This window comes from Podarcis liolepis (assembly GCF_965112155.1).
Source record: "Podarcis liolepis genome assembly, chromosome: 15".
NCBI lineage: Eukaryota > Metazoa > Chordata > Lepidosauria > Squamata > Lacertidae > Podarcis > Podarcis liolepis.
In genome coordinates this window covers 33,902,942-33,926,569 of record NC_139566.1, presented here as the reverse complement: position 1 = coordinate 33,926,569, position 23,628 = coordinate 33,902,942, and the positions used below count along the sequence as shown (strand labels likewise).

Here is a 23,628-nt window from a genome sequence, read left to right as displayed (position 1 = left end):
ACTTTGATATGCCGCATGTCTTAATGAAATAATAGTAACAATATAAGTAAATAATAATAAGTAAACAGCAGATTTGGGGTGAAAGCCAGTTAATTTTTCAGTTCTTTAAATCCCATGTTCTGACTATTAGATCTGCCCCGCTCATCTTGTTCTACAGTGCCAGAGATGTAACTTGGCACACAAAACCTGCCAGCGCAGAATGAGATGAATTAATGTTTAAAGACAACAGCATTAGAGCATTAAATTTTCAAACAATGGCTCAGGGAAGACTCGTTCCAAGTCACACTGCTGTGTAAGACCTGTGTGTAAAAACAAAACAGCTGAGTCCAACAGCTCTGCTTGATTCTTGGCATGAATGCAATGGCTATATGATGACAAACCTTTATTTTATTTTTAAGGGAAGAGGAAATGGGTGAAAAGATGGGAAGAGATTCCTGCAGAGGAACCACTCTGGCAAAATAAACTTGCTCCTGCCATACAGGAAAAGGCACATGCATCTGTATAAACAGGTAACCGAATGATAAGGGATTTACTGCAGAGGGGAAATTATATTTTGCAACCTCAAGGCTACACTGCTATGCTGCTTTCTGCCTTGAGGGTAGACCTTAATGACTGTTCAAAAGCAGCAGCGGTTGTGAAAACACAGCCAGACTCCTCAAGAGGAAAGGTATCTCTGAGAATATCTTACCAATCCTCATTTATCTTGTGCGGGACCATATAATCTTCCAAGCTACTTATTGAGATTTAGGAAGCTCTAAGCAGCTGAAGCCCAGTATACCTAAGAAGCAATCTCCTTCCCCAGAAGACATGTTTAATGAGCCAAATCTCTGAGATTCTTCTGTATCTCATCTCTCTAGAAAAACAGGCCACTTTCTAGAACTGTCTCCAAATGTTCTCCACCATTTGTGTGTGTGTGTGGTGGTCACATTCCAACCCCTCTCCTGGTCAATTTAGCTCGGCTTCCCATGTTCCCAGAGTGGCCAGTCAATGAAATCATAACAAACCAGAGCACCCTAGGTAAAGGGACCCCTGACCATTAGGTCTAGTCGTGACCGACTCTGGGGTTGCGGCACTCATCTCGCTTTATTGGCAGAGGGAGCCGGCGTACAGCTTCCAGGTCATGTGGCCACATGACTAAGCCGCTTCTGGCGAACCAGAGCAGCGCACAGAAATGCCGTTTACCGTCCCGCTGGAGTGTAACCTATTTATCTACTTGCACTTTGACGTGCTTTCGAACTGCTAGGTTGGCAGGAGCAGGGACCGAGGAACAGGAGCTCACCCTGTCGCGGGAATTCGAACTGCCAACCTTCTGATCAGAAAGTCCTAGGCTCTGTGGTTTAACCCACAGTGCCACCCGCGTCCCAACCACAGCACCCTATCCCTGTCCAAAAAAGATACTGATCTTTAAAGACCAGGGTGGGGAGCCTGTGGCCTTCCAGATGTTCTTAGACTACAACTCCCAGCATTCCTGATCATTGGCCATGGTGACTAGAGCTGATGGCTGGTGGATTCCAACGCCTGGAAGGCCAACGTTTTGCCATTCCCATTGTAAGGAAGGTCTTGAACTTGCCAACCATTTGTAGTAGGCACGAAAACAATAGACACTGAAGTTATCCAGAGCAGAGTTCCCCAATTATGAAATTCACAGAGTACAAAATGGTATTTCTTCCTGGGCAAGTGGTGGTGTTTCCCTCCCCCACCCCCACCCCCAAATGAACAACACAACCTTCCTACTTTTATCACCTTAACATTTAAAATGATGGGGCAAGAAATAAGGCTTGTCAGAAGCCATCCTGCAAGGCCTGAATGGGAAAAGGTCCATCTGGAGTCCTAAAGCCTTGCGATCATTGCCTTAATACGTAATTCAGAAGAGCTTAGAGCTCCAAAGAAACATTCTCTAAAGAGCAGGACGTTCAGGAGGAGGAAGCAAATCGGTGCTGACGAACTCTGCCAAATGCAGAAATGACTAATAATAACAATAACAAGCAATTGGTGCGAAGCATGGAACACAGCTGCTATGGGGTGGGGTTGTATTTTCTCACAGTGATTTCCGAAATATCCTTAAAGTTGGTATAAGAGGTGTTGGGCCCATCCATACCTTACCTTAATGCAGATTATGAACCCCTTCTGCCTCTCCTCCAAGTACTGCTGCCCCACATTTTCTCCACCCTAAAACCAGAGATTCCCTATGCTTTGAAAATCTAACTAGGAGAACTACATTGTTTACATGATCACAATCCACATTAAGACCAAGGTATGGACAGGCTCATTTATAGCCACTCAGCATATTACAGAGCTGCCCTTTTAAACACCTGCACAATTTTGTTTTGTTTTCAAAAATGTTTTATTTAGATATTGAAAGAAAACCTCAATATAGGAACAGTAACAACAGGGACCTACATGGGTCATTCCATGCCAAATCACCTGATTTTAATACTCGACCGTGCTCTCACAATGCAGATTTTCTTCAATATTTTTTTTATGAGAGAACCTCAAATTAATTTTTAAAGATTTTTTGGTCCAAGAGAATTTTTGAAATTTTTGTGCGATTTAGGCTAATGCAATTTCTGCGTCAGTTTAGAAAAAACCTCCTGTTCCGCTTATTTTTCAACCAATTGGGCTATAAAGTATAAAAATGGTATTAAGTGCCACAGAAAAGGGTCACTGACCATTCAAAGTGATTTTTTTGTCTGAGTTGTGAGAGCACATGGGCACCAGGTGATTTGGCATGGAGTGACCCACATAGCTGAGAAGTGACTGATAGCGACTATCCCACCGAAAGAATGAGTACTTGCCACTTGCAGCAGAAATAATCTAATTCTTCATCGGCACAGTATACAAAAAGCAGTATCATACCACCACTTTAAACCATCATGGCTTCCCCCAAAGAATCCTGGGAGGTGTAGTTTGTTACACTATGGAGGCAGGAGTGAACCGAAGAAGTACTGAGACGACTGGAAACAATCCCATGGTTTGTTCAAGGCACAGTTGGAAGTTCAATCTATGCCACGCGTTCTAAACTATGGTTAGCTGAAACCACATTTGGACTCTGAACTGAGCCAAAGTCAACATCTGCCCAGCTTTTTAAAACTCTTCCTCATATTATAAAGACTTTTTTGTGTGTGAATTAAGCCATTCTTAATTTGTTGTTGCTCTTTGCGATAATAAATAGTGACAAATATCTTGAGGTTATATTCTGAAGACAGCTTTCTTTGCTGCGAAGACTGGCTTGTGATGTTTGGATCTTCTTGTTAACAAAGCAACTCTCTAATTCAATTTAGAGAGCCTAACATAATTACGGGTACTCCTAATTAGTTCAAAGGGAACAGCAACCACTGTAAGAACTTGTCCACCAGAAACTGGATTGAAATAGCAATTTCACTGTATTATAAGGGCAACCTAAGAGAGCAGCAGAGATGCCTTGTCAGATCGAATCATATGTGAGCAGACACAATCCACATCCAACAAGCTGCACAGCCACACTTAGGAAAACGATCCATCATCACTAAATGATTCACTCAAAAAAAGATGTGCGGCCTGATCCTGCCATATTAAGGTCTACATATATACAACTCATCTCTAGGACAAGAGAGGGGTATCTTCACATAGCAGCCCACTGGAAAATTTAATGTAAGGTCACGGGAGTGGAGGTGGTCTTCAGCATCTTAAGTCTCTCTCTACAAAATCTACAAAAATGAGTGTTCCGCCATGCCAGCAACAGAAATTCAGCTTTCATGGGAACCAGATTATTATTATAATATCATATCATATTATTTATTATTTTGACAAAGTAATAATCATAAATAAATAAGAATAAAAATGTGCACCCCACCCCGAGACTATTCCATTACTATTCCACGTAGAGAGGGCACATTTGGCCCCTGGGGCCACAGGTTCCCAACCCTGTGTTAAAACTCGGGGCTAGCAGCCCAGTCCCAAACCAGAAACCTGTGACAGTATTAAAGGGGGGGGGGGAGAGAGGGTGTTGGCATCTCTCCTCCCCATCCTTCTGAAGCTGCCCCACCACAAGAGGTCTGAACTACAATAACTATAAGTATCCTTGTTCCAGGCTTGCTGAGAGCCAGTGTGGTGTAGTGGTTAAGAGCAGTAGACTTGTAATCTGGTGAACCGGGTTCGCGTCTCCGCTCCTCCACATGCAGCTGCTGGGTGACCTTGGGCCAGTCACACTTCTTTGAAGTCTCTCAGCCCCACACACCTCACAGAGTGTGTGTTGTGGGGGAGGAAGGGAAAGGAGAATGTGAGCCGCTTTGAGACTCCTTCGGGTAGTGATAAAGTGGGATATCAAATCCAAACTGGGTAACTCCTCTTGAGGGAACACTCTGCGGCCCAACCGTGTACCATTCACCAAGTCGCTCCCACCCTGGCAAGGAAATGCTTCCAGCCAGTTTGAGCATTTTCATTTAAATTGCTGCTATTTATAAATGGAATATGCTTGATATAGTCCAACGCACACAGTCCCGATATTCCACAGAAGACCTCTTCAGCTGCACCCCAAGAGATGGGATGGCTTATATGGAGCTAATATTGGCCACAGCTCAGTTCTACTGGAGCAGCTATTTTGGATTGCAAAAGATTCTTCTGGCTGAGTTTGTTAGCAGAACAAGAGGAGCATTTGCTGGCTGCCTAGGTCACACATATGTTCACTGGACAGAGAGCTGGAGTCAACATCAGGAATAGCTTTCCTAAATATAGTCATTTCAATTTCTTGTCAAGCGAGGTGTATGAACAGTACTCAAATGCGACTCGGAAATTCACAAAAATCACCCTTTCCGCTAATGAAGTGATGGTGATTCATTTAAAGAAATGGTTTGACACAGTAAGGTTCATCATACCTCAGCGCAGCTAGAATATGGAAGGGAAACAATTGTGTGTTTGCAAAGAAATCAATGACTACTTGTATATGATGGAGGAGACTGAGAAAACAAACCATTTATGGGTTCTGTCTGTGAAGAAAAGCGAAGAAAACTCTTATTTCATCGATATGATGAAGCCAAGTAAATGAACTAGACTTTATTTATTAATTTCTGACACTTATCAGACATCTATTTATAAAAGCAATCTCTTAAATATTGCGTGACGCATTTAAAACACAACCCTATATAGTAAAAATGCATATCAAAGCTTGAAAATCGAAATCAGCATGCCTTAATGGCACTAGACCTTTAAAGCACATTCTTTCCCTCAAATAATTCTGGCTAAAATGGACGCTTGGGTTGCGAACGTGATCTGTGCGGGAAGCACGTTTGCAACCCGCAGTGTTCGCAACCTGCAGCGCCTCATCTGTGCACCCCTGACTGCTTTAAATGTATAATGCAGATGACACCAGTGACTGGGGGTGGCTCTGAAGGGTCTCAAGCAGGGCTCCCCCTCACAGCTAACCCATAGTTTTCCAGTTTCCAGGAGTCTGGGATTAAAACAAAGACATGCTCTGCCACTGAGCCTAACGCCTCCAATATTCATCCATTATGATAGGCTGTGACCCCAGCTCACACCGGCTGCTTAACTGTTGGCAAGGTTTTCTTGTTTCTTAAAAACAAATCAAATGGTAATCGTAGAAAGTCATCTTGGGAATTTATATTCGGCACGGCAACTCCCTACCATGTAATTTTAATAAACACACTTCAAGGCCTTGAACTCTCAGCTTGGCTGAGCTACGCCCAGGACGAGAGCAGCTGTCAGAGAGAAGCCACATGCTCTGGTCATTCAGCTCTAAGTAAAGCAGCATAGTTCATCAATCTACTCTAGCGCCTTACCTTGGACATTTATTGGCCAACGTCAAAGGCTCCACCAGCGCCACAGGCTGCATTCAGAGGAGAGCCAAGAACCAGAAATGGGAACCAGAGGAACGAAAGCAAGAAACAGGGCACAGGAATTGTCAGGATCCCACCCAACCCAGAAGCGACTCTTCAGAGAAAGAGCTTGAGGGCCTACGGAGAACCCCAGTACTATTTATTAAATTTGTATCCTGACCTTTCTCCTAAAGGAGCCCAGGTCAGTAAACATCAAAATGTTAAGAAGAAGAGTTTGGATTTGATATCCCGCTTTATCACTACCCGATAAAACAATACAATACAATGGTACCTCTGGTTGCAGACATGATCTGTTCCGGGGTGCCACTGGCACCCCGAAAAGTCTGTAATCAGAGCAGTGCTTCTGCGCATGTGCGAAGCGCAACAGAGCATTTCTGCGCATGCGTGAACCGTGCAGAACACTTCTGCGCGTGTGGCAAAACCCGGAAGTAAACACTTTCGGGTTTGCTGCGTTCTTAACCCGAAAAAATCGAACATGAAGTGCTCGCAAGAAGAGGTATGACTATACAATATAAAAAACCCCCCTCAAAAACAGGAAGTATTTAACTACCATTGCAGGGGACCTTTGCTGAATGTGATTTACTTGTGGACAAACATTACAGACGAATACACGTTACATGCAAATTTAGGGCAATGGCTCTGTGACAGCAAAGCTGCCTGGATGCAGAATGTCCCAGGTTCAATCCCAGGCATCTCTGTTTAAACGAACCAAGTGACAATTAATAAGAAAGACCGCCACCTGAGATTCAGGAGAGCTGCTGCTAATCAAACTGGTCAATGTTATGACATCGATGGGTAAATAATTTGACTTGGTATAAAGCAGTTTCCTATCTTGGCCATGTGGAAGGGCATTGGTGGATAACGTGGCACTAGATTAAGCGTTTGGGGAACGTCCCTTTTAAATCCCACTACCAGCTAATTGCAATCTCTCAGCTGCACTTAAAAGAGCAGAGAAGCCACCTAAGCCAGCTTCTTAGCCTCTCAGCGGCAGTCAGCTTCCCTAGTAGATGTTACACAGTCTTTAACTTAAAGTGACATCTACACCATGTTTGAACAAAACAGCTTTAATTAAGCTCTAGTCTTCCAGCGGACCGAATTAGACCCACCACCTGGCATTCCACTCAAAGCAATCCCATTTGAGAGCGCACTGTGGTCAAAGTCGGCTTTCCAAACGCGAGCTGCCGAAGCCTTCGGTATTTCCAGATCAGAGAATAGCGGCGCAGGTTGCCAGCTGAATGGATAAGGTTATAAACAACAATCCATAATGAAGCCTGACCAGATTAAGAGTAAAAGAGCTTATCGATTAAGCAGCGTAATGGAAGAAAGCTACCTTCGTTTCAAAGTGGGACTTGGCCCAATTAATTAAAAAAAAATACATATAGGAAATTAAGCAATATTTTAGAAGAAACTAAGCTTTTTGAGTCTCTAATCCCTGCCACAAATTGAGTGAGCTGCACCTCTATGCTCCTAGATTATGTTTAGCATGAATGTTTCTCTGTGTGTCTGAAGATTGACTGGGGGGGGGGGAGAGAAAATATTAAGGAGTGAAAGCTCCCCCGCACAATTTGCAATCCACCAAAGTGGATATAGGATACCTACAAAGTATTCTGACTTGCAAGTTGTTCAACACCTCTCCCGTCTAGTATAGTTCTTCATTATTACAAAGCTAAAAATATAGACATAACCTACAAATGGGAAGCTTTTAATTAACACTGCATATGATTTTTATTGACTTAGCTGAAAGTAAACATTACTGGCAAATTTAGGTGAGCCGCTCAATAGCAAAAGCTTTTCTCTGTATGCAGGATGTCCCAGGTTCAATACTGCATGTCTCTAATTACAAATAAAGACATATACTGTAGTCCTGGCAGCTCTTTCTTATACCAGGAAATCAGCTTTCAGGAAGACATTTGGGATTGCAGTTGTAGTACAGGGCTAAACTGTGTCCCTGACTGCTGTTTCTCTGTTCTAAATTGTTCCGAGCTTCTTCCCTGCCTCCCACCAGAGGGGCAAAGCTACAAGAGAGAGCAAGAGGTGTGCAAGGAAAGGGTTAATCAACTCCTCATGTTTCTTCATTCGCACTCCCTTCTGCCACAAAAATGGGTTGTTGTTTTTTTAAAAAAAATCTAATTTTGCCTTAGGGTTCCAGTGGGATCTTTGACTACTTCCCTTTGAATAGCTCATCTCGCTTTATTGGCCGAGGGAGCCGGCGTACAGCTTCCAGGTCATGTGGCCAGCATGACGAAGCCGCTTCTGGAAACGCTGTTTACCTTCCCGCTGGAGCGGTACCTATTTATCTTCTTGAACTGTGACGTGCTTTTGAACTGCTAGGTTGGCAGGAGCTGGGACCAAGCAACGGGAGCTCACCCCGTCGCGGAGATTCGAACCGCCGACCTTCTAATCAGCAAGTCCTAGGCTCTGTGGTTTAACCCACAGCGCCACCCGCGTCCCTTATTGCAATAAATACATAGCGATAAATCAACAAACAAACATGAGCAGGGTCCCGCTTGACAAACATGCCCCTAACTTCCTCATGTGTTTCAAACACATCATGTAGTTGGATCCATGCCCTTAAGGTTTCAGATAGAGATCTTCTTTAATCAAAAACAAAATGGCGCCTCTGAGGCGTTTGGGGGCTTGGAGATCTGCAGAATACATATAAGGTTGCCTAGAGATTGCTTAGTTGTCAAGACAGAGGAAAATTAATGGAAGACTTTGACCCGCTACCAATTGCTCATCCAGGTGTATGAAACCTGGCCTCTGAGCCTTTCTTTAAAAAGAGGGGGGGGGAAACATATATAAAATCACTTTATTTATTTCAAACATTTATACACTGCTTAATTTACAACCATCTCCAAGAGTTGGGCAAAAGACTCAGTACCTTAGAACTGTTTAAAACAAAAAAATCAGAAATGAATTTAAAAGCCTGCTGTAGTAAAAAATGAAGGCGAGGGCTTTGGCTGGCTTTGAAGTTCAACTGTCTAGACTTCAGCTAGAAGGGAGTTGAGTTCCACAAAATTGGGCCCACAATACTGAACACAAGTTAACATGATGCAGAGACACAACAGGGGTGTTCACACATTATATTCAAGTTCAGGCTGTAAATGTTGTGCACTCATACATTTATCTGCATGTAACATTCAGCATGTAACATGTCTGTAACATGTATGTAACATGCATGTAACAGTGTTGCCTGTATGTGCAACAGCGGCATCTGAGTACACCTGCGAGATCACCTTAACCAAATATATACCCTCTCGGTCGCTTTATTCTGCAGACGTGGCACTATTGAAGGCGCCACATAATACTCGTTCCACATCTGTAAGAAATCGATCTTTCGCTGCAATAGCATTCACACTTTGGAACTCCCTGCCCATTGATATCAAGCAGACACCTTCACTGTAGTCTTTTGCAGCGCCTGCTAAAAACATTTTTGTTTAGACGAGCCTACCTAGGTATCTAGAATGCTGATGCGTTTTTTTAAAGCATATTGCTGGTTTTCATTTTTATGGGTGTTTTAATGGTTTTTACTCATCGTTGTATTGTTTTATTCTTTTTGTAAACCACTTGGGTTGTTTTTTCAAAAAACAATCAAGTGGTATATCAATTTTATGAAATAAATAGTTGCTCTGTATAACTCAACAAGCATACACACTTCACACAAACCCTCCTACACTGAGAGAAAGAGAGAGAGAGAGAGAGAGAGAGAGAGGGAGACTGCGTCTGCGTGCTGATGCATTAACCTGCAGGTTACCCCATAAAAGCCCTAAACGACCTCGGTCCTGTATACCTGAAGGAGCGTCTCCACCCCCATCGTTCAGCCCTGACACTGAGATCCAGCGCCGAGGGCCTTCTGGCGGTTCCCTCGCTGCAAGAAACCATGTTACAGGGAACCAGGCAGAGGGTCTTCTCGGTAGTGGCACCCACCCTGTGGAACACCCTCCCTTCAGATGTGAAGGAAATAAGTAGCTATCCTATTTTTAAAAGACATCTGAAGGCAGCGCTATTCAGGGAAGTTGTTAATATTTAACGCTGTACTGTTTTTAACACTTGATTGGGAGCCGCCCAGAGTGGCTGGGGAAACTCAGGCAGATGGGTGGGGTATAAATATATTATTATTATTATTATTATTATTATTATTATTATTAAATGAGGAATATTGCTGCTCACTTGTGCCTTTGCTGCTCACTCGTGCCTTTGCACCATGGGATATTATGCACCCTGGACCTCTTTTTTGCATCCCCCTCCCCTTTCCATTCCTTGAAGGTATCCAAAAAAAGATGTGTGTCCCCTTCTAACACAGTCATGAAGGATTTAAATTTTAGAGCATCTTTGGACCGGTGCTTAAGGAGACAGAAACTGTGGGTTATGGTATGTTTTGTGCTCTGTGCTATCCAGAGCTGATGTGCCGTACGGATTCAGTGCACGTGCTGCAAAGTGGAATGCGTCTTGGCTATGAAGAGATCTCAGCCTATCCTTCTGTGATACAGTGGTGCCCCGCAAGACGAATGCCTCGCAAGACGGAAAACTCGCTAGACGAAAGAGTTTTCCGTTTTGGAGGTGCTTCGCAAAACGAATTTCCTATGGGCTTGCTTTGCAAGACGACAATGCCTTGCGAGTTCCTGCTGGTTTTTTTTCCTCCCCCCCCTTTTTCTAAGCCTCTAAGCCGCTTATCAGCTGATCCGATCAGCAGATAAGCCGCTAAAAGCCGCTAAAAGCCGCTAATAGCGCTAATCCGCTAATCCGTCAATGGGCTTGCTTCGCAAGATGAAAAAACCTCTAGACGAAGAGAATCACAGAACGGATTCTTTTCGTCTTGCGAGGCACAACTGTATTAGGATCATAAAAGGTAGCTCATTGTAAAGGGCAGGTGAGTAGCCGACAGCCCAGAGGCCACCTGAGGCATTCCACCTACTTCAGCCAGGCTACACAAGCCCCAAAGGGAAGATGGAACAGAATGATTGGATCAATAAAGGTAGGTGTGTGTGTATGAGAGTGCATGCATTTATTTAACAAAATGTATACACCACTTACGTAATTGTAGTACAGTGGTACCTTGGGTTAAGAACTTAATTCGTTCCGGAGGTCTGTTCTTAACCTGAAACTGTTTTAAACCTGAAGCACCACTTTAGCTAATGGGGCCTTCTGCTGCCGCTGCACGATTTCTGTTCTCATCCTGAAGCAAAGTTCTTAACCCGAGGTACTATTTCTGGGTTAGCGGAGTCTGTAACCTGAAGCGTCTGTAACCCGAGGTACCACTGTAAAACCTCGAAGCTAAGTGCAGCAGACCCCCTGTTTTTCAAAAGCTAAGCCATGGACCCCCTACTTTTGAAAAAAATTGATATTTCTACTGTAGTTTTTGTTACGTGAATGAGACCACGGTCCCTGGAACTCCAACTGTGAACTACTGCTCTAAGCAGTTTACAAGAGATATTAAAATTATCAATTAAAAACATGTTTAAAACTAGGGATAATTAAAATTAACAGTTTTTTTTTTTTTTAAAAAGGATTAAAAATGCCAACATGTCTGGATAGTCTTGTCTAAACAAAAATGTTTCAAGCAGGGTATGAAAAGAAGTCCAGTGAAGCCACTTTCCAGATGTCAATAGGCAAGGAGCTTCAAAGTGCAGGTGCTGTTGCCATATTTCAAACAGTGAAAAATCCGGATGGAAAACTTGACCTTTTTTTTTTGGAAAGCTGTTGATCTTTTTTACAACTGCGGTTAGTGATCTCCCAAATTGCAATTCTCAACAGTTGGCATTCAGAGATGAGGCATACTGCCTCCAACAGTGGAACTGAGGCCTTATCCTCCATTAATTTGTCTAAACCATTTTTGCATTGGTTCCCAGTGTGTTTCCGATCACAGTTCAAAGTGTTCATGCTGACCTTTAAAGCCCTAAACAGCCTTGGCCCAGTAGACCAGAAGGAGCACCTCCACCCCCATCATTCAGCCCTGGCAGTTCCCTTACCGCGAGAAGTGAGGTTACAGAGAACCAGGCAGAGGGCCTTCTTGGTAGTAGCACCCGCCCTGTAGAACGCCCTCCCATCAGATGTCAAGGAAATAAACAACTATCTGACTTTTAGAAGACATCTGAAGGTAGCCCTGTTTAGGGAAGTTCTTAATGTTTTATCATGTTTTTAATATTCTGTTGGGAGTTGCCCAGAATGGCTGGGGAAACCCAGCCAGATGGGTGGGGTATGTATGTACCGTATTTTTCACTCTATAACACGCACCCAACCATAACACGCACATAGTTTTTAGAGGAGGAAAATCCGTAGGCATGCCACCCGTAGGCATTTCCTCCATAACACACACAGACATTTCCCCTTACTTTTTAGGAGGAAAAAAGTGAGTGTTATGGTGCAAAAAATACGGTATGTATGTATGTATGTATGTATAAATAAATAAATAAATTATATGATTATTATTGTTTAAAGCCATCCATGCATCAGATATATATGCTAGCCGCCAAATGGCGCCTTAAACCTAGGTTACAGTAGTTACAATGGAATGTCTAGGCAACATTTTTTACCATCAATTTATTATTATTATTATTAATAATAATAATTTCATTTCTCTACCACTTTATACTTTAAAGGGAAGAAAATCAAAGCAGTTTACAGTTCATTAAAACATCGAATAAAACGATCTAGAATAAAACAAGCTTCAAGGAAAATATTTCAGATCGTCTTCTAGATGGCATTTTGCTTTCCCCATATTTATTTACCTACTTCATTTATATAGCTGCCCCATAGCAGAAGTAATCTAGGAAGGCAGGGTGATGTAGTGGTTAAAGTGTCGGACTAGGACCTGGGAGATCAGGGTTCCAATCCCCACAATATCATGAAGCTCACTGGATGACCTTGGAGTCACAGTCTCTTAGCCTACCTCACTGAGTTTACACAAGTTCATTGAGCTCGGCTTGCAAATAGCCACTTGCCTGAGACAAATAAGCATTGCCTGCCATCACCTAGAAATGGTAAATAGGAAGGTGATAGATCCATTTAGCCTTCATCATCCATAGTCAAATGTTGTAGCGAGAGGGTCTAAGGCAGACATAGGCAAACTGGACGCTCCAGATGTTTTGGGACTACAACTCCCATGATCCCTAGCTAACAGGACCAGTGGTCAGGGATGATGGGAATTGTAGTCCCAAAACATCTGAAGGGCTGAGTTTGCCTATGCCTGATTTAAGGAATAGGGAAGTTGAGCCACAACATTCAGAATCAGAACCAAACTGCAGACAGTTGAATAGGATTTCCTTGTGTTAAACAAAATAAATCAAACAGAATTTTAAAATAAGAGCTTTGTGGTGGTGAAATTATCCCACTGCCTTTGTACTGACTGCCCAGAACATTGGAAAGCAGAAACAAGTTTCCTTCTTTGTTAGTGAATGGTTGGACTGCCTCCTGCATATTTCTCCTTATATTTCTGCAAGTGAAGGAACTAGAGACTTAGGTGTCCTGTTGTGGTTTTTGCATGAAAGCTGAACAAACAAGGATAGGACTGGAATATCACTGATATCCCACAGGGCCCTTTATGGCTTCATTCCTGTCCTCCTATATCACAAATGCCAAATATAGACAAATATTAAATATTGCAGCATGGCTAATTTGAACTACATGTTCAAAGTGAAAATCAAGTCCCCAGAACAAACAGTCACAGCTGAAACATTTCTGGTTCAACACTGCTTTTGGGTCATGCACCACACAAATGGCCACCTGGGATTTGAAGGGCTCTCGCCATAGGTCACCATTGCTCCCAATAGTTTTTTTACTCAGTTTCAATATCGCTCTTATACCAAGGTTTTCTGAATCACGGAGACTCCTCTTCCAGAAAATATCTGTTTTTTTGTTTCTATTTAGCGAAGCTGTTTTTTCTACGCTGGCTTGCAGCCAAAGCTTCCAGAGCCATTAGCATATGTATAATTTTCAAAAGCTCATTAAATCTGAAATATTAATTAAAGCAAGCACCAACAATACAGACAAAAATAAATAAATAGCAAAACACCAAGGTAGCCATTCAAAGCCAAGAGCTGATAAACATCTTCACCTAGGGTTGAAAAGACACTAGGGTCCACTGCAGCTAGCTGTCTTTGTGTAGAGCATTTCACAACTGAGGTGCTGCCACTAAAAAGGCCCTTTATCCACTGAGCACTCTTGAAGGCGGCGGCATCTTCCCCTGCTCTGGTGTCCCCCAGATATTGGTGTCCATCTACCTTGATCACTAGCCATGCCGATTGGGGCTGACGGAAGCTATATCCCAAAGCGTCTGGAGGAGCACAAAGTTGGGGAACGCTAGTAGAGCCCTGGAAGCAGAACCTACCAAACTGGCAATCTCGTATGGGAAACAGAATTCTTTCAGGTAGCCTAGGAATACTCTCTTCGAAAATCAGACCTACACCTACAATACGTCAACTTTTCCAATGTCTTGTGCCATGGTAAGCTTGGATTCACTGCCTATAATTAGAAAGGGGTCAAGTCTGCAAAATAGGTGGGGCTGGGGGGGGGGGGAAGAGTCAGTAGAAGAGAAGAGAAGAGAAGAGAAGAGAAGAGAAGAGGAAAGCAAGTCTTTAACCACCAGCTATGTCTATGTCTCATCCAGGAAGTATAGCCAGAGTTTTCAAAAGCAGTTTTCAATCAATGTGCCATTCAAAGCAAAAAAATAAATAAATAAAAATGCAATTTGTCCCAGATACAAACACACTAAGCAACAACCCCAGAACCATTTGACTAGGGCAACACAACTGACGTTGATCTCTCATGCAAACATCCCATTTTACCATCAAGGTACAACAATGACTCCAAGGACATGAACCCTTGGTTGGGTGTCAACACACGTACACAGCATTTTTGCAGCCAAGCTAGACCCACATTTGATACTACATCCCCATAAATACCTTCCCTTGAGCTCAGATCCAGTGCAAATAAGACCGCATGCTAACAGCTAATCAGCAGAGAATAATGTGTGTGTTTTTTCTAAACATCTCAATAAACATTTGGATTCTTTTACCATTCAGAGAGCTACAAGACCCAACAAACAGTTCAGAGCACAAACTATATCTTTGCTGGAATCAAAGTTATATAGAGGTTTTCTTTAATAGGCAAGTAATTGCAATTACTTTAACAATCCCCTCCTTTACATGCAAAATTTAAAATGAGGAGAAAACTAAAAGAAAGCTACTGGAAATCTCCAAGCTAAAGCATTGGGGGGGGGTATATGAAGGCAAATGCTTTTAAATCTCTCCCCCTTTCCTTTTAAATGAGGGAATGAACCCCATTAAGATGTGCACATTAAATACTGGAGTTTCCAGCACAACCAGAAGCTCAATGGTGCTGCCTCCGAAGGATTTTCTCCAGGCAGCCTTCACCATCCTCCCAAAACCAACAAGACATTTGCTGCAAAAAAGCCCCAGAGGCCAATTCTCTCTTTCGCTCCACACAGCCAGCTTAAGGGGGGGGGGACAAGGCAGGCGAGCTGAATCTGCCCATATAAAAAAACAAGAGGCTTGATTTGGGTTGGCTAATTGCAGCAAAAAAAAAAGAGCGCCTTTTGCACTTCTCAGGATGATGCTCACTCAAAACATACATCAACTCCCCCCCCCTCCTTTTTTCCCTCCCCTTTTGCGCACAGGAGCAGAGCGCGGGGGGGAGAGGGAGGGAGACAGAAAAAGAAGACAGCATTTAATTGGCGCCTCCAATGTACACAGACAAGCAGCCGCAAGTCTGATAGGGCTGATTTGCCATGAAATGGTGGTTCCTTATGAGTCGGGGATCTTTTCTTTTTTTAAAAAGGCTGCTGGAGCGAGAGGATGTGTATTAAATAACCAGGGAAATCTCTGCAAAGTAGGAAGCGTCCCCCTCCACCCCACCCAACGCCACGGCCGCCGCAATCGCCACCCCCAAGGGGGGGGGGAGATCTGGGCACCTCGAAAGCATCACCACCAACGCAGGGGCCTCTCCAATGGATCAAAGCAACTCTCCTGCCTCCTCCATAGCAACCCAGTCCCGAAAGGTACCCAGCCGGCACCACAAACCAGGCCTTATTCGTATCCCCCCCCCCCCCGCACTCCCCGCTTCCTGGCAGAAGCTCGTATCGTCGGCGTTCTCCTTTTAAACTTACGTGAAGACGAAGAACAAAGTAGTAGATCCCACTAATAAGGCTGCTGCTGTGGAGACCGGGATGTATTTGGTAGGTTTAAATCTCTTTCCGACGCTACTGGGCATCCTGTAAGTTACACATCACTAGGTATAAAATCCCAAAGAGTCCGAGTCGCCAGAGAAGAGAGGGAGAGGGAGAGGGGGTCGGGGGGAGAGAAAGAGAGAGAGACACACGAGAGAGAGAAAGAGAGAGAGAGAGAGCGAGGTGAAGCCCTGGCAATGCGGAGACGAGGCAGGGGAGGGGGGAAAGGGGGTAGGGAGGAAGAAAAAAAAAGAGGGAATGAGACAGAAAAGAGGGGGAGGGAGTGAGAGAAAAAGAGGGATTGGGAACAGCTGACCTCTCCAGCACAGGAAATCCCACCCACACAACAGGCCTGCCCACTCGGCTGATGTCAACGAGCCCCTTAAGGTAGAACTGCGGAGAGCGCAATTGGAGAGGGAGGACGCGCGCCCGCCAGCGCGCAGGGAGAGAGGCGTTAAAGGGGCCAGGAAAGCGCCGCCGAGGAAAGGCAGCCCCTCGCCTCCCTGCCCTCAAAGGAGCTGCATTTGCTCCCTAGCTACCTGGCGGGGCTTGAAGGCCTCTTCTCCCGCCACGGAGGGTCCCTCCCGCCAGCTTAAAAAATAAATGGAGAGGTTTTCATGCTTGCGATAACAGAGCAGCGCGCTTCCAAGCTGGCGGCGTCTCCTGCGTGCGCGCAGCATCATCGCGCCTGGAGAGCCCGCCGCGAAAAATGGACCCCGCTAGGAAGGGAGTGCAAGAGATGCCTCCTTTAAAATGTGTTTATTTTTTTAGTGGAGGGGGTGATCTTCACGTTTTGGAGGTCACCTTGTAATGCAGAAGTTGTTCGGATCGGGGCTTCGGCTGCGCCAGGGGTTTTTCCTTCCTAGGAATAATAACCTCCAGTTTGTTTATGGCGTTGAGGTTCCGCCCCAGAGCAGCCTAGTGTTGGGTCAAGCCAAAGGCCTATCATCCTGCTGTCACAGGTGCCCCTCCGATGCTTCCTGGAAGCTCACAAGCAAGACCTGAGGACAACAGTCTCTCCATCCTTGCAGTTCCCAACAACTGGTATATACTGCCTCCTACGGTGGAGGTAGAACATAGCCTGTCTATGAGGCAGCTGCCTCAGGCGGCAGAATCCACCAGGTGGCAGCTTCTGGGTATCAGTAAGATCTTGCAGGGCTCTTGCAAGATCTTGCTGGAAGCCGCCACTTCTCTGGTGCAACTGTGGCTGCCTCCGCCCCTGAAACGAGGAGAAGTGGCTGCAGTGGTAGCTTCCAGGTTCTGGTGAGATATTGCCTAATGCTGCCCTGCGAATCATGATGTGTGTTCATGCTATATAATGTGGGGAAAACCCCTTGAAGCCAGAGACGCGCCTCTTGATTCCAGCAGCCCTTGTTAACTCTGCCGGCAAAAATCACGATGCGGGGAAAACCGTGAAGCCAGCCAATGCCTCTACATAGCTCCATCCTTATTTCAAACATCGTGATACAGTGGTGCCCCGCAAGACGAATGCCTCGCAAGACGGAAAACCCGCTAGACGAAAGGGTTTTCCGTTTTTCAATGCGCTTCGCAGGACGAATTTCCCTATGGGCTTGCTTCGCAAGACGAAAATGTCTTGCGAGTCTTGAGATTTTTTTTGCTCCCCCCCTTTTTTCTAAACCGCTAAGCCTTTAATAGCCTTTTAGCAGCTAAGCCGCTAAGCCGCTAAGCCTTTAATAGCCGCTAAACCACTAATAGCGCTAATCCACTAAGCTGCTAATAGGGTTGCTTCGCAAGACGAAAAAACCGCTAGACGAAGATACTCGCGGAACGGATTAATTTCGTCTTGCGAGGCACCACTGTATTGCAATGTTTAGCTGGTGATATGTCACAGTGTTGAAAACCAGGTATCGCCCAGCCCTCCGGATAACTTTGTCCTCCATGAATTTGCCTAATTTGGTCCCAGGCCCAAAGAAAGTTAGATTAGCTTCAACCAGAGCCAGGGCCTTTTCAACACTGGCTCCGGCCTGGTGGAACGCTCTGCCTCATGAGACCAGGGCCCTGCAGGATCTGATTTCTTTCCGCAGGGCCTGTAAGATAGAGTTGTTCTGCCTGGCCTTTGGCTTGGAGCCAATTTGATTCCCTCCCCCTCTTTCTTTTTTCTTTTTCCTTTCTCCTCCTGTGATGAGGCTGCATTTTAATATTTTAATGTTTCAATATTTTAATGTTGTATTTTAATTTTGTTTTTAAGTTGTACTCATTCAACTTGTTTTTATTATTGCTTGTTAGCCGCCCTGAGCCCGGCCTTGGCTGGGGAGGGCGGGGTATATAAAAAAATTATTGTTATTATAAATCCTCTTTCAAGGTCTTCCAAGTTGGTAACCATCATTGCCTGCTTGAAGAGCGGGTTCCGTAGTTTAACTATGTGCTGTCCCTTCGTTTTGTCTCTCCTCCATCTTCCAACATTCAGCTTCATTGCATGGCCTTCGGTTCTGTTATTGTGAGATTTGCAGAACTCGTTCACCAAAAGTCACACTGCACATCGTCTTTTGCTTGGCGGTGAGCAGCTGCAGCAGCTTCCTGGACATACGGCTTGATCAGTATATGTACCGATTTACTGACTGACTCCGTCATACTGAACTACATGGTGGTATATGAACCTGCCTTTTTAGGTGGCTGCACACAGTGGTGGTTGGTGGTGGTAAGTGGAACCAGAGCTAACTAAGCCAACTAACTCTAGCTTCCCCTCCATCCTGCTTTCTGATGAGTACTAGGAGGGCAACACTGGAGGAAATTGACTGCCAGTTCCTCCCCCTAGGTTGGTTTTAAGTTAGAAGGCAGGCAAGGAGACAGGTGCTACCAAAGGGGAGACTGAGGTTGGTGGGACAACTCCAGATTTGCCCTAAGGGATTAGCCTGCACTGGCTGTACACTCTTAGGATACTGCTTCCAGACTGAGCTTCTTATCTCCTGTATAACTGGAAAAAACAAACATATGACAGCACACACCAATGTTCGTGGATCTCTTCCCAGCTCCAGCCAAGGGTGTTGTTAGGGACTGACCCAGGAAATCTAAGCCCTGGGGCTTTGGAGCTGTGCCCTGGAACTTCTATCCCATTCTCCTACTTCTAAAAAAAACCCAACCTTTTTGGCTGGTACTATCCAAAGTAATGCTAAAGGTAAGAGCCATTTAGTGATATACTTATCCTACCAGAGGTGGTTTTAGGATAGCCCAGAAGGGGGCGCCACAACGTTATAGCAAGAAAGGCTGGGGGCGCCAAAATTTAGTGGTGTCCAGGGTGCCACTGAAATTTGAGCTAGTGAACAGAGTACAGTCCCCCTTCCTTTTTAATTTTTACTTTGCTTACAGGGCAGCTGAGCACACTGCAAATGTGATATCTGGTAGCAGATATGACTAACTTTGATCAATTAATTTAAATGGGTCTATGAGTCTAACCCATCATCTATCTAACCTGTGCTTTTTTTATAGCTGCTATAAAGGCGGAGGTGCACCTTTGTGGAAGATGGATCCGATCCACCAGTCGACTGGAGATTCTTTGGATGTGCATAGCACCTGCACTGTGGACCTGAAAGGCTGTAATGTTGTGATGCCTAACGTGTTTTTCATTCCAGGTCAAGAAGCCCAGCTGATGCAAGTGATGTTATGTCTGATAACCAGTCTTTCCATGCAGGATGTGTGCATGGGTCTTCCAGATTGCTGATGTCTGACATGAAGATGGTCAGGTGTACCAGTGCTCAGGACAAAGCAAAAGGGGGAGGCAATATGGGTATCATGCAAAGGCACCCTATTAGTGATGATGACAGAGACAAGGTGAACCCAGAAAAAGCCAAGATGCCAATGATTGGATCTGACATGTGGGTTCCAAAGTCACAGAGCGATATGCTCAGCAAACATAGTTTGCAAGGCCATTCCCTGGGTTCAGACAGAGTTTCTGATGGGAACTGTGACAAGATAAACCTGGAAAAAGCCAGGATGCCAATGGATGGGTCTGACATGTGGGTTGAGATGTCACGAGGCAGGGAGCATAGATTCTTCCTGGTGCAAGGCTTGTACGGAGTACTAAGGCCTAATAAAGGTAAAGGTAAAGGGACCCCTGACTCTTAGGTCCAGTCGTGACCGACTCTGGGGTTGCGGCGCTCATCTCGCTTTCTTGGCCAAGGGAGCCAGCGTACAGCTTCTGGGTCATGTGGCCAGCAGGACTAAGCCACTTCTGGCAAACCAGAGCAGCGCACGGAAACCGTTTACCTTCCCGCCGGAGTGGTCCCTATTTATCTACTTGCACTTTGACGTGCTTTTGAACTGCTAGGTTGGCAGGAGCAGGGACCGAGCAACGGGAGCTCACCCCGTCACGGGGCTTCGAACCACCGACCTTCTGATTGGCAAGTCCTAGACTGTGATTTAACCCACGGTGCCACCCACGTCCCTAAGGCCTAATACCGAGATGATTTTACTCACTAGGGATGTTGAGTGCAATGCAGAATGCGAGGAAAATCAGGGTATTTTCCTAGGCTACCCCATTGCTGAAGACTTAGATACTAAATCTGTTACTGTTATAAACAGCAGTGCACTGAGGTGCGTTCCACTGATACAGTGGAGGAGATGCGTCAGGTGCGCAGATCAGGAGGAGCTACACAGGGTGAAATGCTCACCAGGTATGCTCAGGAATTTGCTAACACAGCTGTTGCAGATTTAGCTGTGGTTAGTGGCTCGACACAGGTCTTGGAACCCGGAGTCTTGAAAGGGGTACAGGGTTTGTCCTCAAAGGACGGGAAACCATGCCCAAAGGCTGTAAGGGTAGACACTGTTTCCTTGGAGAAGGAAGGTGGATCACGTCCAAAGGCTGTGTGTGCCAACACTGATTCCTTAGAGAGGAACAGGGCTAGGGTTCGAGTCCCAACAAAGCCAGGTGTGAGACTTCCTGATAGTCAGAAGGGTTATGACGCCAAGACTAGTCAGAAGTGCAAGATGGTAAGGCCTAAGGCCAATCCAGCTGCAGGTAGTTCCAAGGGTGGAACGAGTGATACAGGGGTATACTGTGTGTATGACATCTGTATGGTGGTTGCAGTTATAATGTTGACTGCAACACAGATCATGAATCAGGGGAGGATGTTAGAATTCCTGCTCTGTGATTGCAGTCATGGGATTGTTGTCTTATCACATGACAGTGTATGTTTTGACTCGATAGTTCTATGATTCTAGATGTTGGGGCCCCCATCAGTTTCCCATCACTTGCTACATTTTTAAAAAAAGACGAGAGGATGCCAGCGACTGACTCGGGGACTCTCTCTTGCAAAGCAAGTACTGTGAAGCAAGCTTATTGACCCTTTCCACTGCCAAGTCACATTGATCCCTGAACACTTTTGCATGACCAAAGGAAGGAAAGGGAAGCTGTTGCCTTCCAGATTTTGTTGCTGAGTCGCAGCTCCCAAGATCTCTGACCCCTGGTCACACTGGCTAAAGTGGATGAGAAGTACCAGCAGCACCCGGAAAGTCACAGGCTTCTCATCCCGTGACCCAAAGGGTATTTTTCAGCCCCCAAAAGCTGCAGAAAACTTTTCAAAAGGTATTACATTTAAGAAAGGAAAGGGAAAACGTGCGGACTATTTGAAAAACTATTGTAACTTTAAACTTTACCACGATTAAAATAGAACGAGCAGTTAAGAGACAAAGGAATGGGGAATTTTAAAGGGAAGAAAAGGGAATAATTAGAATATGCAGTAGCAAGTATTAAACATAAGAAACCACGGGGGGGGGGGGTTTGACTCAATGGGTTGGTTTTATTGAATTTGTATTGTTGTAAAATTGAAAAATGACATTTTAAAATATTCCGTTTAATTATCCCAATCTTTAAGGATGAATGTGACCTTGTTTTCTAAAAGGCCAGGCAATTCACATCTGATAATTAAAGTTTCAAAGCAATTATCTCACCTGCACAAAATGAGTGTTGGGCAAGGTCCACTTTCTGCAGCATAAAAAGAGAGCATTTACAGCTTAATTACTGCTGCAGCCCTCAATGCTTATTTAATTATGAATCAATGTTCTTGAAACATTTTATATTCATTTCCCTGGTGCCATTTAGGTTTTTTCTTCTTAAGTCAGTACTATTCAAAGCACTCAAGTCACGTAACTAGTCCTGGCCCAACTGCACTGGGCAATTAGTTTCCTGGCCAAATTCAATGTGATGGTTTTCACCTTTAAAACCTTGTGTGTCTCAGGGCCCCAATATCTCACGGACCACCTCTCCTTAGTTGAACTGACCCAGACCCAAGGCCCTTCTGTGTGTTCCCTCCTGGGGGGGGGGTCCAGAGGGTGGCAACACGAGAACACTCGTTTTCAGGGGTGGCTCCCCGCTTGTGGAAAGCTCTCCCCTGATGACATAGCTTTAGGTGCCAGGCAATTTTTTTATTTTGCAAATGCTTTAGCTACAGTGGTACCTTGGTTTAAGAACAGCTTAGTTTATGAACAACTTGGATTAAGAATGCTGCAAAGCTGGAAGTAGGTGTTTTGCTTTGTGAACTTTGCCTTGGAAGCAGAACATGTCCCGCTTCCTGTTGAGTGTAAATTGAGTGCCCCGCTGCTATGGGAAAGCACACCTTGGTTTAAGAATGGACTTCTGGAAAGGGAACAAGTTCGTAAACCAAGGTACCACTGTATTCTGGACTCAAAAGCGGGGGGAATGTTTTGATCCCGACTTAGATTTCTTTTATGTCAGTTTTAATGCATTTGTTTGTTTATATATGTTAAATTGCCGAGTAACCTTTTTAAAAATCTTTTTTGAAAAATAGTAATATTCCCATTCAGACTTTTGTTCATGGAATTAGGCAGTTCTGCAGACATTTCCCAAGGCAGTGTAAATTAGTTTTAGGAGCCTTGCTATCAACATATGCTTCCCAGAAGTTCACATAGCACTTCTACAAAGATATCCTTTTACACAATAACACAATTCAACCTAGAAAGAGTTCATAGCTTAAAATGGCAGCAACCAGACTCCAATTCACCTCCCAATTTTAAAGAGAGAAAATTAAATTATAACACCTCACTTTAGTATATTTATTATGTATAGAGAAGTTGAAATATTGTTTATAAAGTTCTGCTGTATGGCTTCGGTTCATTTTTGAAACATTCTCTTCCATAAAAGCATAACACGTGAGTATGAACAGACAATGTAAACCTCCCCCCCCAAAAAAAAATCCAGTCTTGGTTCAACATTGGAAACCTCCAGATTTTACACTGGAGGCTCACAAAACTCTTTCTTCTGCGTAGTAAGTTAACACACTAACACACACAAGCACACCTTCCTTCCTCTCTGCTATAAAAAAACAAAAATGTGAAATACATTTTAACATCCAAAAGGCGCTCCAACCTCAACATGTTTTATGGTCAGCAAATGTACCATATAAAAATCATGTCACCTGAATGTTTTAAACAGTTGTAAACAATCACAGGTACAAGTCAGAGGATGTGAAGAAGTATACAAATGTGTCATGAGACAACATATTTGAAGAAAGGCATGGTTGCAGCAAAGAGGCACCCTTAGCATTGAAAAGGTCACATGATACGGCTTGTTGCCATTTTCTGCTTCTGTAACATCAATGTATATCTGATGTTATTATAAGAACTAAAAAAAAACAAGAA

At 44.4% G+C, this 23,628-nt stretch overlaps 2 protein-coding genes across 2 annotated transcripts in view; both read right to left on the bottom strand.

Moving 5' to 3' along the window:
- Positions 1-16,093, bottom strand: part of ZDHHC8 (zDHHC palmitoyltransferase 8) — a 134,294-nt gene extending 118,201 nt beyond the window's left edge. The window contains exon 1 of the mRNA XM_083479038.1: positions 15,955-16,093. Coding sequence (XP_083335164.1) covers positions 15,955-16,058 — 104 coding nt within the window. The 5' untranslated portion in view covers positions 16,059-16,093. The remainder of the gene's footprint in view (positions 1-15,954) is intronic.
- Positions 1-16,093, bottom strand: part of LOC310695099 (serine/threonine-protein phosphatase 2A activator-like) — a 48,089-nt gene extending 31,996 nt beyond the window's left edge. Inside the window, exon 1 of the mRNA XM_083479084.1 lies at positions 15,955-16,093. The gene's annotated coding sequence lies outside the window, so the exon portion shown is untranslated. The remainder of the gene's footprint in view (positions 1-15,954) is intronic.
- Positions 16,094-23,628: the final 7,535 nt, after the last annotated feature.